At 54.2% G+C, this 18297-nt stretch overlaps 1 protein-coding gene across 1 annotated transcript in view; it reads right to left on the bottom strand.

The window, feature by feature from the left end:
* Positions 1 to 824: 824 nt before the first annotated feature.
* LOC144718909 (voltage-dependent calcium channel gamma-2 subunit-like) overlaps positions 825 to 18297 on the bottom strand; it is a 35086-nt gene continuing 17613 nt past the window's right edge. The window contains exons 3-5 of the mRNA XM_078594554.1: positions 6619 to 6699; positions 2038 to 2178; positions 825 to 1570 (exon numbers count right to left, since the gene is read on the bottom strand). Coding sequence (XP_078450680.1) covers positions 825 to 1570; positions 2038 to 2178; positions 6619 to 6699 — 968 coding nt within the window. The remainder of the gene's footprint in view (positions 1571 to 2037; positions 2179 to 6618; positions 6700 to 18297) is intronic.

The raw sequence follows: 18297 nt of genomic DNA, 5'->3' as shown, positions 1-18297 counted from the left end.
CCCCCCTCCCTGCCCCCCCACCCCCCTCTTCCTGCCCCCTTCGCGCCGGCGCCGGAACCCCCATGTCCCTATATTCTAAAGCAAAACGTTGGGAGTGCGTCTTATATATGACGACCGCAGTGTGTGTGTGCGAGACGAGCTTTTAAAAAATATTTATTTTGTTTTTTTCACACGGGGGACATTTGCAGGGTATCGGTATTAGCACGGTGGGTTATGTACGGTGCGAAAGAAGTTCAACGTACATACATAGACAGTGGCGGCGGCTTAGCAGTGGATTGACCGTGGCTGATGATCACGATCGCTAACATTGAGTGGTAGATGTCTATTACATTCCCCCGGGAAAACCACGGCGTTACGCACATATGACTTGCTGAGTTACCAGAGCAGAATGCGCTCGGAGTGAAACGTCCACGTCGCTACCTCGTGTCCTTCCACGTCGCCTCCCATGCATTGGCGCCACAAAGACAAAGATCTCCCGTATAGCCTTCACAGACTGTTGGGGCAAGTGCTGTTAGCGAGTGCTGTTAGCGAGGGGGTGAGTGGCCAGAACCATGCCCTACCGCCTTTGTCTCCATAGTGGCGATGTTTACGCATCGCGACAGGTCCTCATTTGAGGCTGAATCGACCTAGGGGAGGCCCAGATCCGGTTCAAATAATCGCCACTGTTATTCGGTCGTGAGCGAGAATCGAACTCGGGCCTCCAGGGTTTCATTGCGCAGCGAGACGCTAACCGCTGCACCACCGTTCCCCCCCTGCCACTCCACGCGCGCGCAACCGGAGCCCGTCTCACCTCCTCCACCACCTCCACCGCCACCGCTCCCCGCTCACACGGGTGTCGTCCTGCGGTTGGCGGCCGAGCCGAACAGCGTCTCCTCGAGCTCGCTGCGCAGGCAGTTCTGCACGGCGAACATCTCCGCCGCGGTGCCCGTGCCGCTGCCGGAGCCGCTGCCCGTGGGGGCGCCTCCGACCCCGCCGCCGCCGCCGCTCCCGCCGGCTCCGCTGCCCGAGCCGCTCTGCTGGCCGCCCGACACGAAGGGGTTGAAGTCCGGCGGGGAGTCCCGCGGCAGCGTGTACATGGCCAGCGTGTCCGTGGACGGCTGCGCGTTCAGCGGCTTGAAGCCCACGGGCGACGGGTCGCGTGAGCGCCAGCGGTAGCTGGGAAGTCGCATCCCCGCCACCCCCATCCCGCCCGCACCTCCTCCTCCTCCGATGCCTCCTCCTCCTCCGGCTGCCATCGCCTGGGCAGCCGCGGCGGCTGCGGCCGCGGATGACGAAGCGGCCGCCATGGAGGAGGAAGAGGGCTTCTTGAGATAGTCGTCGCTGTCGATGGCCGTGACACCGAGGCCCATGCCGGGCATGATGCCGGGCAGCGCCTGAGAGAGGGCGTGTTGGTGCGCGTCCATGAAGACGTGCACGAGCCACGCGCCCAGCGTCTCGGCGATGAAGAAGGAGAGGGCGCCGAAGTAGAAGGACCAGCCGTACGAGTAGTTCTTGTTCTTCGGGTCGCTCATGTTGGGGTCGCCCGCGTTGCTCGAGATGTACACGATGATGCCGATGATGTTCGACAGGCCTGGGATGTTGGAGGGGGGGGGGGGGGGTGAGTGGAGGTGGGGGGCACGGACAGACGGAGGTGTTCGAGAGGTGTGAGAGTTACTGCTGGCGAGGTGTGTGGATGTGTGTGCGTGTGTCACTGTGTGTGTCACTGTGTGTGTCACTGTCGTGGGGAGCCGCAGTGTAGCGGTTAACGCGCTGCGCTATGAACCCGGCGATCTGGTTTCGATTCCCGCTCACGGCCAACACCGGTGACGATTATCTGAAACGGTCCTGGGCCTCCCCTAGGTCGACTCAGCCTCAAATGAGTACCTGGTGCGGTGTGTAAACATCGCCACTGGGGAGACAAAGGCGGTCGGACGTGGTGCTGGCCACCACCCCCGTTCCGGCCTCCATAGGTGCTCGCAAACAACACTTGCCCCTACAGTCTGTCAAGGCTATACGGGGGATCTTTGTCTTTGTGCGTCACTGTCGTAGCCCTATCACCTGCCGCCACCATGCTGATGCCGGCACCGAGAACGATGTGCAGCTTGGACTTGTAGATCTCGCTGGCGGCGATGCAGAGGCCTCCGAAGAGGAGCAGCAGCACGCTGAAGATGGGGAAGATGCTGGAGGCGCGCATCAACCCTTGGGTGGGGGGGGGAGAGGTCGCCGGGGAAGGGCGAGGTACACCCGGGAGGGTGTCGCGGTGATTCATTGGCGTGAGGATAGTGGCACGGGGGGGGGGGGGGGCGAGCAGAGACACGTGGGGGGGGGGGGGGGACAAGGATCGAGACGCGTGGAGAGTCACGGGGAGACGAAGAGACCAAGAGAGTCACGCGAGACATCACGGGGAGACGTCACGGGGAGAGGTTCACGGGGAGAGGTCACGGTGAGGCATCATGGGGAGAGGTCACGGGGTGACACGGAGTAATGGGTCGACGTGGCGAGTGACGGTTACATTGGGAGAGCAGCAGCGGCCAGAAATCCACCCCTCCCCCCTTCCAAAGCTCTGTGGTTCTCTACATATAAAGGTTTTATCGTACGATTAATGAGCAATATATGTACTTGTGCAGCACTGACAACGCAGCAGCTGCAGCAGCAACGTCACGATATGTGTGTCTGTGTGTGGGGGGAGCGGTAGTGTAGCGGTTAGCGCTACGCTGCGCTACGAACCCGGCCACCCGAGTTCGATTCCCGCTCACGGCCGACGCCGGTGACGATTATCTGAACCGGTTCTGGGCCCCCCCTAGGTCGACTCAGTCTCAAATGAGCACCTGTAATCATCTCTACTAGGGAGACAAAGGCGGTCGGGCGTGGCACTGGCCACGCACCCCTTCGTGTGCCACAGTGCCGGCCTTCGTAGGTGCTGCTACTCGCTAACAGCACTTGCCTCAACAGTCTGTTGAGGCTACACGGGGGAGCTTTGTCTTTGTGTGCTCGCGCGTCGCGAAAATCCGTGTCGCCGGCCTCTGCGGGGCGCTTACGCGCGGAAGACAAAGACGTGTTTGGTGGAAAATGTTTGCTCTAATCAGCCAGAGTAATTTGTTAAGTGCGACACTCAGCACAAAGCGGAATAATAAAAGACTTTGGCAGTCACCGCTCCTCCCTCCCTCCGCCTCCTTCCACACAAATCATTACTCACCTCGTGTGCAACAGGAAAAAAAAACAACGCACGCGCGTGCCCTGGGCGACGCGCAAACACGCGGCTTGCGGAAACCTTTCGCGAAATATTATCCCCGCGCAGATCATTATCCCCGGGTGCTTCTAAACTCCGCAGCGCCGCTTCCGAGAGAATACCCGCGGTGGAACGCAGCGATATATCCTGGAACGTAGCGCCGAATCTCGGTGCCTGAACAGTCGGGAAGGCCGCTGCTCCTCCAATTGTTTTGTCGCCCAGCCCCGATCAATCTCCATCTCGGCGTGTCCTCGTCACGGTGCAGCGGCGTGCGTTGCACGCGCCGTGAGTGAGCGCTCTGCGCCAGCGAACCCGGCGACCCGGATTCGCTTTCCGTTCACGGCCAACACCGGTGACGACTACACTGGTCAACACACTTTTTCTGGCATAAGGTATTCCAACGGTTATACTGTAATTTTGGGGTGCTGATTCCAAATCTGGCATCAGTTTTTGTCTATCACATCAGGTTTTTGAGATATAAAATATTGCAATAAAAACTGCAGAAGAAAAATATTAAATAAATGCGGATATCTACATAAAATGATATTATAAACACACTATCCTAAAAATACAGCACCATATTTTAACACTAAAGCAGTCACTGACTCGCAACAACTTGCAATCATAAGTGACAGAGTTAATTTCTGGTAAAATCAACGAAAATGGGGTATGCCGATAGCATAAAAATGATGTGATAGAGCAAATCTGAGATCAGATTTGGAATCAGCACCCTGAAATTAGTCTAACACAGCTGCAAAAGTCCAGGCCAGAAAAAAACGTTTTTTTGCTGTTGACAAGTGTAATCTGAACCGGGTTCTGCGCCTCTTCCCCTCGGCCTCGAATGAGTCTCCGGGGAGACAAAGGCGGCCGAGCGTGGGGATGGCCACCCACCCTCTCGTGCGCTGTCAGCCTTCATAGGTGCTCGTTAACAGCACTTGCCCCAACCGTCTGCTAAGGGTATTAGGGGGAGCTTTTGTCTTTGTGGTCGTGCGCAAAATACACGCACGTGAATAGGGCTTAGGGCTAGCAGCTGTTCACAGAGTTACCTGCTGTCCTCAATAGACGATTATTATTATTATGGATAGGCGTTGCTTGTACTCTAGTGGTAGTGCCTTACGCCGATGATCCTTACTCCCAAGCCAGCCTAGCGCTGTTCCGGATAATATCGGGCGAGAAATGAAGGGCCCGCTGGTCGGGGCGGCGTGGCACCGCTGACATGGAGGGGTGAACGACGGTTGGGTGGAGTTCTCAGCGGTGAATGCCGCTGCCTCCTGCCGTGGCGTACGGCTCCCAACAAAAATAAATCGTGGACGCTCGCCAAACGAAATGGCGCAAAAAACGGAAGAGTACGGAGAGACGCACGCACATGGACAGAAAAGATGAACACGTGGATTGGAGAACATACGCAGATGATCTTGATTTGAAGCTTTCGTGACTATTTAACTGCTATTTATAATTGTTTTACCAGGTAAGGCCCACTGAGCTATGTAACAATTTTTTTAGAAGCGACCTGGAGACAAATGATAGCTCAACGAAGTGCGTTTATCACGTGGACATTTATAGAAGCAAAAATACTTTAAACGCGTAATGTTTCTAAATGTGGCGATGAAAAAACCCGGAGGAGCCGGAGGCAATTCTACACGACCACGGGGAGAAAGACACGCAACCTCCAAATATACAGCAGCAGGCGGTCGGGGTTGGGATCGAACCCACGACCTCCTGTATACCGGGCGAGGTAAATAACATCTCGCCATCGCTCACACTGATAAGAAGTGAGGAAGTGAGACTTAGGGAGGACGCGCCATCGCTCGATAGCCGACGGTCAATGATAACGACGGAGTGGCAGCAAACGGATGGATCGAATTCCAGTTACACGCCCGCCTCAGGGAGACGGAGCGAGGAATTCAACTCGTGCGCAGGCAGCTAGTTGCCTGAGGACATGGCAGGATCGTGAGAGATGGCGACGGCGTGCGGGGGAGACCTGCGTCTAGCAGTGTATTTGATCATGGTTGGTGATGGGGGGGGGGCAGGTCATAGAGGGACACTGACACACGACAAGAAAGTAGTACTAATAATAACAATCATTTCCTCATAATAAAGGATTATTTTTACCTATCTACGTGACTTCACCGAAAGACCCAAACAATATTGATTATTATTATAGGTGTGGGAGGAATACTCTTCGGTTCTTTCGGTAAAGTCACGTAGATGAAAATAAAAATTATAATAAAATAAAAATGAAAATAACTAAATTAAATCACGACGTTTCGGGCGCAACACAAGCGTCCAGCATCAGGTGGGGACAACCACAGCGAAAACAGTTGCTGAGGTATGCCAAACAGATGGCTCTGACAAGGGATTATATAGCTGAGGAGGGTGGGTGGGGGGGAACAAACCGGAGCACACGGAGAAACCCCACGCCTTTCGTGATGGGACAACACTCTAACCTCCCCCCCCCTCCGCCGTACAGATGGAAACAGATGGCGATCAGTCCACTTGCTCTACTGCCTTTATCTGGCGAGCCAGGGGCACGGCTCTTCCTCGACGCCCAGGGGGGGGGGGGGGGAGGGAATTGCGCAACATCCGTTTGGCGACCCACACCAAGCCTCACTGCTGCCTCCAAAGTGCCGGATTGCAGCTCGCCACGTGCAGCTCGCCACGTGCAGCTAGCCACGTGCAGCTCGCCACGTGCAGCTCGCCACGTGCAGCTAGCCACGTGCAGCTCGCCACGTGCAGCTCGCCACGTGCAGCTCGCCACGTGCAGCTCGCCACGTGCAGCTAGCCACGTGCAGCTCGCCACGTGCAGCTCGCCACGTGCAGCTAGCCACGTGCAGCTCGCCACGTGCAGCTAGCCACGTGCAGCTCGCCACGTGCAGCTCGCCACGTGCAGCTAGCCACGTGCAGCTCGCCACGTGCAGCTCGCCACGTGCAGCTCGCCACGTGCAGCTCGCCACGTGCAGCTAGCCACGTGCAGCTAGCCACGTGCAGCTCGCCACGTGCAGCTCGCCACGTGCAGCTCGCCACGTGCAGCTCGCCACGTGCAGCTAGCCACGTGCAGCTAGCCACGTGCAGCTCGCCACGTGCAGCTCGCCACGTGCAGCTCGCCACGTGCAGCTCGCCACGTGCAGCTCGCCATGTGCAGCTAGCCACGTGCAGCTCGCCACGTGCAGCTCGCCACGTGCAGCTCGCCACGTGCAGCAGCAGCAGCATAGCCACCACCACCACCGCCGCCTCTGATTGGCAGCGGCACGCGAGTGATGACGCGACGATTTAGCCACGCGGTGACATCGCCAAGCGTGCCAAGGCGATGACACAACGAGCTCGTCAAGAAGCAGCTGACTGTGGGACAGCCGCGTCTCCCCCACTCCCTCGTGAGCACGTCGTGTGAGCACCGATAGAGACGCGCTTACGGAGTAAGTACTCAGCCGTGTCCTTGAAATCCGAGTCTTCCGGGAAGTGGTCGATGGTTTTACACACGCCCCTGGAGCTCCCTGCGGAGGAGAAGAAGAAGAGACGCGTTGGCTTCGCGAGGGAAGGGCAAGTCGGCCACATAGCAACCACAACAACCACAACGGCGGAAAGTTAGAGAACCACACTGGCACAGAGAGGGGACTACGCTGACAGAGAGAACCACACTGACAGAGAGGGAACCACACTAACAGAGAACCACGCTGGGAAAGAGAACCACACAGACAGAGAGAAATGCGCGTGCACGAATTGACAATCACATGGACACATTGAGCACCGCATCAGCAGAGTGACGATGCAATGAGCAGCGTGCAACCCACAGTGGCACGCACACGCACACACACGCACGCACACACGCACGCACACACACGCACACACACACGCACACACACACGCACACACACGCACGCACACACACGTACACACACACACGCGCACACACACACACGCGCACACACGTACACACAAGTCGTCATCACCACCAACCCGACAGTGCAGCGCATCGCATGGATGATGAACAATGATGATGGTGATGATGATGATTTGTGATATCTGCAGGTCATGATGATGACCGTGATGACATTGACACGAATGATGACTCCTGATTTGGACGTTTCTGTCAGTTGTAGCGCTTGTACCTTGAATGCACAATACGAAAAATACATCGATCCCCCGTCTAGCGGGGCACGGTACACGAGGGAGTGGGCTGCCGACCGCCTTTGTCTCCCCAGAGGCGATGTTTACACAACGCACCAGGTATTCGATTGAGGCTGAGTCGACCTACAAGAGGTCCAGGACCCGTTCAGATAATCGTCACTAGTTCTGGCCGTGAGCTAGAATCGAGCTCGGGTCACCGGGTTCCCCGCGCAGCGCGCTAACCGCAACACTGCTGAGCACACACGCACATACACCAGCACACACACACGCAGCTACGCACGCACGCACGCACACTCATACACCAGCACGCACACACACACACGCAGCTACACACGCACACTCACACATACACCAGCACATACACGCACGCAGCTAGGCACGCACACTCACACATACACCAGCACGCACACACACACACACGCAGCTACGCACGCACGCACACTCAAACATACACCAGCACACACACACACGCAGCTCGGCACACACACACACTCACACATACACCAGCACACACACACACGCAGCTACACACGCACGCACACTCACACATACACCAGCACGCACACACACACACACACACGCAGCTCGGCACGCACGCACACATACACCACACGCAGCTACACACGCACACTCACACATACACCTGCACCCACGCACACGTGTACGCACAAGCGAATACAGAGATCCCTCCTCGTATTGCTTTAACAAATTGTCGGAGCAAGCGCTGCGAGCGTGCACCTAGGAAGGTCAACGCGGCTCACAAGGGGATGTGCTACCGACACTACGCTCGACCGCCTTTGTATCCCCATTGCTTTTGTCTACACACAGCACCAGGTACAAATTTGAGGCTGAGTCGACCTAGGGGAGGCACATAGATAAAACAAACAACAGAGACAAAGATCTCCCGTATAGCCTGTACGAGACTGTAGGGGCAAGTGCTGTTAGCGAGAACCTATGAAGGTCGGAACGGCACACGAGGGGGTGGGTGGCCAGGACCACGCCCGACCGCCTTTGTCTTTCCCCAGTGGCGATGTTTACACACCGCACCAGGTACTAATTTTAGACTGAGTCGACCTAGGGGAAGACCAGGACCGGTTCAGATAATCGTCACTGGGTGTTGGCCCTGAGCGGGAATCGAACTCGGGTCGCCGGGTTCGTAGCGCAGCGTAGCGCTAACCGCTACACTACCGCTCCCCATATACACGCATGGTGTGCATGCGTGTGTGTGCACATGCATGTACACGCATGCACACCAACACACACGTACACATACATTGAAACGCACGCACATGTACAAAGGTATAAAAGATCCCCCTATAGCTTTAACAGACTGTTGGGGCAAGTGCTGTTAGCGAGTAGCAGCTGTGAAGATCGGCACTGTGGCACGCGACCGGGTGGAGGCCCAGGAACGGCTCAAATATTCGCCGCTCTTATCGGTCGTGAGCGGGAATTGAACTCGGCTCGCCTGGTTCGCAGTGCAGTGCGCTAATCACTGCGCCACCGCTCCACGCGTGCACACACACACACGTGTTGACCCACATACACACGAAACCATGCACACACACACACACATAGAGACGTGTAGACTCACATACACACGAAACCATGCACACACACACACCCACGCATACACACGTGTAGACTCACATACACACATAACCATGCACACACGCATACACACGTTTAGACCCACATACACACGAAACCATGCACACATACACACATAGAGACGTGTAGACTCACATACAGACATGCACACACACACACAAACGCATAGACACGTTTAGACTCACACGCAAAATCACGCACACACTCACGCATAGATACAAAGACAAATGTACCCCTATAGCCTTAATTGACTGTTGGGGCAAGTGTTGTTAGCGAGCACCTATGACACATACACATACACGCGCACACACGCGCGCCTCTAACACGACGTCACATAAACACTGATCGCACTTTACCGTCCGACTCAACCACGAGACAGCAGTTGAGTGTCCATTGAGATTCATTCTCTCATTTGCAATGAAGACCTGGGGGGTTCCTGTCGGCTACGTAGAGCGAGAGAGAGAGAGTGAAAGAGAGAGCGCCAGCACCGGCATACTCATTCCTCACAATTGTCGCCGTTAAGTGATGCGTCACGTGTGAGCTGTATGAGACATCACGCCGGCACATCCAGTGTGAGACGACCACCGCTCTGTGCCCGGGCGATCTGGCTGCACGGCACCGTCCCCCCCCCGGCGTTTTCGAGTCGCGCCGCGCGTCGTTCGGGCACGATGTCTCCGACGTTTCGCTCCACGTGCCGGAAGCATCAAAGCACCGACGGCCCAAGCTGGGAGGTTGTTGACCCAAGTTCAACGCGTTGGCTTTCGCGACGAATGTTGTCCATTGTAAAGGTTGCATGGGTACGATCGCGTAAATAAATAAGCTTGACCACCCATCAGCCTCCCCCTGGTCTTCGCACCTGATGGGCTCAAAGTGATGCCATGACCATTGCTCTATTTAGGACCGCAACAGGAGGACGACTTCACAATTCTGGCAAATCGCCCCGATGAAGTTGGTTGTTGTTATCGCCAACGACACGGTCCTCGAATTGTAAATGTTGTGGGGTTACTCTCCAACCCCACGGTGTGCTGAAGCAGTAACGAATCGGCACGTTTTGGTTACTTGACAAACCTTATTACTTGGCTGTGTCGGGTGGTGGCGGGTCCAACGACACATTTTTATTTACGCGATCTAACCCAGCACACCCCCCCGCCTCCCCCCTTTATTCTGTATTGTTTATGAAATTAACTTCCTGAACAAGCTGCCAGCACGTGGGGCAAAAAACGTCGGACATCGTACCCCGTACGAGGCATATCGGTTCAAATCCCAAAACGCCATCGGAGAGCCATGGATGGTGTAGCCCAGGGGATCAGCAACAGAAACTAGAATTCGGTAGTAAAAGTAAAAAAAAAACCCTCTCAATATTTCAAGAGCCGCAATGCACTGTGGGTGAATACGAGCGGTCACGAAGTAGCGGCCCTTAAAGAGCCGCCACGCGGCTCCGGAGCAGCAGGTTGGCGAGACCCTCTTGCCGTCACCTCGTGCCAATGTCGTCAGGGGCCTCTTCCACGCCCACGTCACCAAACAGCTGACGGTAATTCGGTTCCCGAAGCTCTGCGAGCACCGCCGGGAGAGACGGGCGCGAATGAGAAGCGGAGGGCTCTCTCTACCGCCAAGTCTCCGACCACCGGGTCACCGGGGTCACCAATTAAAAGCCACTCGTTCCTTAAGTGCCTCGTTACGGGTAACGAGTCTTACCCATCAGAGGGATATTCATCTTTGTTGTGGTGATTTTGACCCGCACGAATTCCACGGGTGGAGCTCTCCGCCGTCGTCCCACGCCACTGCCGATTTAAAATTGGCGGTGGCGTGAATAATAATAATAATTTGGATTTAAAGCTTTCGTGACTGCAGGGATTCATCTTCTTGGTTCTTTCGGTAAAGTCACGTAGAAGAGAAGTATTATGTTTTATTTTTTATTATTTTATTACTTCCCTTCTACGTGACTTTACCGAAAGAACCAAGAAGAATAAAAATAATCATCATTATTATTCAATAATCACAATTATTATTATTCACCCGTAAAAAAAAACAGCCAAAGCTTCACCGAGTCTCCAGGGGCTCTTGTTCAGGAGGGTACAGCTACGTTCGGGGAGGTTCGCCAATGAATTCCAGTCGTGGTGAGAGTTAGTTTACGCGTTTGGGGAGGAAGCGAGGAGAAGCGGGAGAACACCCAGACGAGGGGAGTGCCGCTCAGCAGGCCCATCTCGTAGCGCCGCTCCTACGACACCTGGCAAGCCCTGGTGGTGGTCACCCTTCCACGCCCTAAGCAGGTTTATACTCCCCGCTCGGCTGTGAGATATCTCGCTATCCGACGCACAGCGCATGCCTTGAGGTTATAATTCACCACTACAGATTGTGCTGCTGCTGCTGTTGTTTGAGGTTATTGATCCTGAAATCGAGATCAAGATGTCGTGACGGGGCAAGAGTCAGAATGTTGATCAGAATCTGTATTCAGACTGGAGGAATCCGATGAGCTATGAAGCTCATTTTCACACGTGTCCATGATGGGCGGGTCACGCCTCGTTGCCAACGCGACCTCCCCTCCGCCAGATCGTGCCGTGGCTGCGCTGCAGACACACGACGACCTCCACGATCCGCCCTGACAGTGTCCCCACCATCCGCACCTTGGCCTTCTCTTCCCCACGGTCACCGACTAGCGGAGACCACCACTCCAATGAACATCTGGGCAATCGGCCTCCCCCCCCCATCCTGCACACGTGTTCCAACACCTAGCGCGGCCCGAAATTGCGCTATAACCCAAAGCCGAACATCCCAAAGCGCTACCCCCTCTCTCTCTCCTTCTGGCGCTGCATCTCTCTGTCTCGCTGTCTCCAGATGCCCTCTCCCCCCAGGCCACCACTGCATGCTGAGCCGCTCTTTCATCGTCTCCACGGTTCGAACGCGCGCGACGCAGATCGTGACAGGTGCCACGTCCCCTCGTGAAGGGGCTCTTCTCCAGAGCACTGGAGGTGGCCTCTTTCGGGAGTCTCGATAGCGGCCCTCTATATGGAGGTGGGGGGGGGGGAGGTTTCGATAGAAGATCGGTATAGGAGATCTCTATAGGGATCTTCTATTGGGGGTCTCTATTGGGGGGTCTTTATAGTGGATCGGTATAGGGGATCTCTGTAGGGGGTCTCGATAGGGGATTATAAGGTGGATCTATATAATGCAAAATTAGTCTCAATATGATTTTTCTGTAGGGGATCTCTATCGCGTGCTAAGGAATTGCTAAAGGGGAGCTCTGTAGCATGATGCTGACCGGTATATCTACGTGGTCTCTATCCGGGATCTCTATAGGTGCTCACGATAGTCCGATAGGGGTTCTCTATGGGGGATGGGGCCCCTCTGGCAGGATCGGGGTCTCTGTAGGGGATACCCCTGCCGCGTTCAGTTTCATTTATTAGGCACAGCCCTGTGAGCCATGAGGCTCTTGACTCGGGTGCAAACGCAACAAACAAAACGTGAACAAAGAACATCTTCGTTGACTGCACGGCGCGGGCCGCCTCTCCCCCCGTTCACTCGGCACGGTGCTGAGCGGCCAGGCTGCTGAAGCTGCTGCTGCTGCCAGGAGACGCTGCTGCTGCTGCTGCCACTGCTGCCACTGCTGCTGCTGCCACTGCGTCTGGACACGGGGCAATGACATCACCGCTGCCGGCGCTGGTGCATGCAGCTGGAGCCTGGCCAGCGAGAGGCCGCGGTGCTCTGAGATTCATCGCGGGCAGTGGGGGCTGGGGCCAGCTTGAGCAGCGCTCCCGGCGAGGGGGCTGGAGGTTGGGGTGGATGGGGGAGGCGCGGGAGGGGGGCAGGATGTGAGTGGGAGAGGGGCCTGGGAGGGAGCCGTGGGATGCTCAAGGGATGAGAGGCTGTCTCTGAAAGCCATGTTTGTGTCCCCTATATGTTCCGCCTTAGGCAACCGCCACATGCAAGCCACTCACACCCACCCCTTCATCACCGCCCAACCTTCATCGCCCACCCACACCCACCGCCTCATCGCCTAACCACCCCTCATCGCCCACCCACCCCTCATCGCCCACCCACACCCACCGCCCCATCGCCCACCCACAGCCCCACCCCTCACCGCCCATCCACATCCACCCCGCATCGCCCACCCACCCCTCATCGCCCACCCACACCCACAGCCCCATCGCCCACCCACACCCACCCCTCACCGCCCATCCACATCCACCCCGCATCGCCCACCCACCGCCTCATCGCCCACCCACCCCTCATCGCCCACCCACAGCCCCATCGCCCACCCACCCCTCATCGCCGCCTGCCCTGCTCGCGCGCACTGAGTCGCGTGTGACCAATGGGAGGAGTGGGGGCGGGGGAGATTGTGGGGTGGGGGGGGGGACGATTGAGCCATACTTCATCACGGTGCTTCAGTGCGAGAGGGTGAAGCCTTCGGGGCGGGGCGGGGGGTACAGAGATTGTGTCGGCACTGGCCACTGATGTCCACGGCGCAGGCCTGGCCACGCGCCCCACATCCCCGCCGATTTGGGGCGATGCGAGCGGTGGCATGGAGAGTGCACGCGCGGCCTCGCCGTCGCGGACCAGCGAGAGCGTAGGAGTAGAGTACAACAGAGAGACTTTTGTCAAGTTTTTAATTCCACCGCGAAAACTTCGATCCGCTGAATGTTGTGCTCTCTGAGACGACGGGGAGATATCTGCAGCCGAGCTCCGCGATAGTGGACATTCCCTTCCACGGTTCATCAGGGATTCTAAGTCTGTTCCATTTTTTGTTTAAAATCGCGTCTGAAATCTCGCCCGCTTTTACAACACACTCTCGCCGGAACTTATTAAGTTTCACGTCAAAGCGCTTTGAGACCTTGTGTGAATTGCGATACAGAAAACTGTGTTTCTTAATTATCATTATTATTATTATTATTATTTCGTATTCGTCCTTCGTACGGCTGACGGTAGACGCAGATAAATTTGACATTCAGGTGGTCAAGCCGTGGCGGAGTGGTGTATCATCGCTGTGATGTCTCCATCGCATTTGCTCATCGGGGCTTTGCGTCGTCACAGAAGTTGTACGGTCTCTTCCGGATGACCAAGGTCGCACACAGAAGAGTAATTTTTGTTAATTGCCCATTTGTGTATCTGGTATTATATATAATAACTAACGAAGTCCCGCAGCAGCAGCCGACACGTCAAGCTCTTTGTGCGCGGTGCTCAGCCCATCCGAGCACCATCCAGGCTCAACTCCTGCTTAGCATCCGGGATCTGAAGACAATGTGCGGCCGTAGGCAGCACGTTGCGTGGCATGATGTGTACAGGGAAAATAAGTTGGCGGCTCGCACGATTTAATCGGGACGAGGCCACAGCGCAAAATTGCGCTCGCCGATCACAATGCACGGGATGGCGCAGTAACAACCAACGTCCTCTTCGCTCATTCGCCACCGACAGCATTTCAGAGCTGCATTGCGATGTGGGCTCCTGCTGATGCCGTTCACTGGCTCGCCAAGGCAGCCTCGACACGGACGCGTGGACGCAGCGTGTCGCCCGCGAGTCGCGCGGTCGAGGGCCTCGCCTCTCAGAAACGCAGCGTAAAAAAAAGGCCACGGTGAAATCTAGATTTGATGCTTTCGTGACTGCACGGATTCATACTCTTAGGTTATTTCGGCCAAGTCACGTAGGTAGAAGGAATACTAATAAAATAATAATAATAAATGAAAATAACTAAATTAAATCACGACGTTTTATATAAAGCACGTGTCTTGCATAGCTCTCGATTTAAAGCTTTCGTGACTGCAGGGATTCATCTTCTTGGTTCTTTCGGTAAAGTCACGTGGAAGGGACGCTGTCTCCCCGACAGACCTGGTCTTCACCTGAGGACGGCTGCTTGCGTTGTGGCCGAAACGTCGTGAGAATTATTTTGTAATGTTTTATTTGTATTATTTCCCTTCTACGGGACTTTACCGAAAGAACCAAGAAGTTGAATAGCTCTCTTCACACGCTACAGTAATTTTACTGGAGCAGTTACACCTGATGACGGAGGCTTGTGTTGCTTCTGAAACGTCGTGATTTAATTTAGTTATTTTCATTCATTATTATTATTTAATTTTATTATTATTATTATTTTACCTACGTGACTTTACCGAAAGAACCTAAGAGTATGAAGCCACGGTGACGTTAATTTTTGTTCGTGGGTTTGGTTGCGAAAGTGTAAATGCGCATCGCACACCCACATCCACCGACGCAGCCAGTTAGTAAGGTGTGTTGTGTGAAAGGTACGTGCCAATTTGTCACGTGTGTTGAACCTCTTTCGCTCCGTATGTAGCCAAACCGTGCCAATCGGAGGTGCGGGGGAAGGACAACAAACGAAACACAAAAAGCAGTTCTAACAAAAATCGTTTTCAATCTAAGAAATGAGGTTTCAATCTAAAATGAGTTTTCAATCTGACTGCAGCGCCACCGGTTGTGTGTTAGAAAGCAAACCCACAACATTTCCAGTTTGAGGTTTCGCTGGTGATTACAACCAGCATCATCAGGCGTTTTGCCGGAAGTATGTCGGGTGGAGGTGGATGCACGACACATTTACACTTACGCGACCTCACCCAACATTTGATCGTGAATAATTGGTCGCGAAAGCGCCGTGCGTAAAATTTACACAAATAGCCACCGAGGGTCCTGTTGTCTAAGTTGAGGTCTGGACTGATTCATCGTATCTATAGCTGTGTCCACTCTGCACACACTGTAGGTCACAACGCCACCACCCTCTCGCTCTCTCTGTGTGCTTCTTCCCCTCGCACTCTGCTCGGCTTTGGGATTTTCGCTCTCCCCATCATCGTCTCTTGCCGGAAGCGCTTACAAAATCATAGTCGAGAAACGTGTTAAACACTCGCATCGATTACAACTTTGATCGCGCTGTTTGTGACTGGCCGCTTGACGTTTTGGGTCGTTTGGCAAACCCTGTGCTCGGCAACTGTTTGAGAGAAAGAAAAACAAACGTCCCCATCGACGTCTCCTATCAGAGGCGAGCTGGCGATGCTTCTCCTTTCACACACATCTGTCTCTACACACAAACAAATACTGTCCAAGTATTATTTTATTGAGAATAGGTTTTCCACTTTTTTCTGGCGGCAAAACAGGTGTTAAGATGTTTAAACACCAAACTGAAACCTTTTAGAAGGAATCATGTCTGCATTAACCACAATACTAGTGGTCAGAATGCAAACAAAAAACATATTCCGATAATATATGCATTAATATATAAATGTTGCAGTCTTTTTAAATACGTGGTCAACCAGGTTAGTGTCTAATTTGTCGTTGGCCGACTGGTTTTGCATCACGTGATGTTTCTAAGGTCTGTTGAGTTCTCGTCTCCCATCTTCTTGTTGTATTTGCCTCCGTGCAGTTTGCCGTTCTCTGTGTGCTCTGTGCGTGATGTCCCCCTGTGTGTTCCCTCGCTATGTGTTTTACCCATTTCCACCAGATGACGATCGCTTGTGTTGCGTTCGAAACGTCGTGATTTATTTTAATTTAATTTAGTAACATTTTATTTTATTTCTACATACGTGACTTTACCGAAAAAAACCAACGAGTATAATATATGCTTTGTCTTTGAAACTGAATTGTCCACATCAGAGTCTCGTCTCAAACTGTACGCCTTTTGGCGTCCTCTGGTCTAACACCATGATGTATTATTATATTTACAACACCATTCGGCTCCCTCGGAAAACCATATCTCACATTTATATTTCATTGTCCAGTCATTGGTGACCGGGCTGACCTCAACAGGAAAAAACAAAACGAGACGGATAAAAACCCAATTCTTGAATGGAATCGCGGCCCTGGGTTTGCCGATGAATGTTGAACTTCTTTCACACCGCACGTTAGCCAACCGCGCTAATCGGAGGTGCGGGGGGAAGGACAAGAAACTAAACACACGCAAAAAAACTCTATTCCAAAGAATGTAGTCTGTCAATCTAGATTAGGATTTAAACGTCCGTAGCCCCAGCGGCTTCCTGTTGCCCGATGGAAGAGCGTTCCAGACGGCCGCAGAAGCGCATCTGAAAGCGCGCGATGCAGTGGCCACCGTCTTTGTTCGATTGTGAGCGAGGATGATGGGAGCTCGCGTGTTGAGGATCACCGCACCGCTCCGGGCATGCGTTCGCGCTCCGAGCAGTGAGCCCGGGCTCCCGAGTTTGAATCCCTGCCATGGCCATAGCAACGTCAGTCGCGGGTAATATCTGAACCGTTCCAGCTCTCCCCCCATCACACCCACGCATCGCTTCACCAGTTCACAATGACCAGCATTGTGAGTTATGATCAAAGACAAAGACCCCCCCCCCCCCCCGTATAGCCTTAAACAAACTGTTGGGGCAAGTGCTGTGATTGAGCACTTGTGAAGGCCGGAACGGCACACCGAGGTGGTTGAGTGGTCAACACCACGCCTAGCCGCCTTTGTCTCCCCACTGGCGATGTTTACGCACATTGCAGCGGGTACTAATTTAATCGCTCACAAGAGAGCTGCCAAATCAGACGAGCGAGGCAGGCGACTGCGCCCGCAGATACATCCCGAGATTAAACATCTCGCGAAATTCGAAAGAGTTTTTCGTTTGTTCGAAAAAAAAAACACCCATACGCACTCGCGTTTAAAATTATACACCGGTGTCATCTCGACACGAGACATCGATCACGTGCGGTGTGCCCCGAGGGCGAAATGTCGCAAGGGTTTTGCAAGTGGACGACATCTCTGGCTTCGGATTGGAGTCACCCAGCGCCCATCCCCAATGCCCCCGCTTCCAGCCATAGTCAGGGACGCTCCTCCATACAGGGAAGCTCCTCCATAGACAGGGACGCTCCTCCCGGGGGGGGGGGGGGGGAAGGGATCATTTTGGCATCCAGCCACCTCACATCGCCCATCTCGTTGCCTTATTTTATCCTCGTGATAACTGCGGAAACCACACTGACAAGTGTTATTGTGATTTATACAGCTGTACCTCCGATCAGAGGCGTAATAAGGTGCAATGATATATAGGTTATCATGGAAAATCAGGACATTGTACTCTCGGACACAGGATCCCAAAGTAAAGTCATCAAGGCCCATCACGTTGCTACGTCTTTCCGCGGTTACCGATACAAATTACAATCAGAAGCTGAAAATGTATGATTTATACGGCAGGAGGAATCCGATGAGCTATAAAGTTCTTTTTTTTCTCACAGATGTCCAGTAGGAGAGTCAGTCCCCGCCCGATGATTGTGAATTTTATAGATAGAGCCGGTTAAAATGTAGATTAAAATCTCGGTGTGTCCGTGTGTACACGTCTTCCAAGTGTGTGTGTGTGTCGTGTCACACGTGTGTGTACACCTCTTCCACGTGTATGCACACGTACTCCACGCGTGTGTGT

The sequence above is a fragment of the Lampetra planeri genome, chromosome 1 (assembly GCF_965212315.1).
Source record: "Lampetra planeri chromosome 1, kcLamPlan1.2.h2, whole genome shotgun sequence".
Classification (NCBI taxonomy): Eukaryota; Metazoa; Chordata; class Hyperoartia; order Petromyzontiformes; family Petromyzontidae; genus Lampetra; species Lampetra planeri.
The sequence above is the reverse complement of the archived record's forward strand: the minus strand, read 5'-3'. Positions and strand labels throughout refer to the sequence as shown.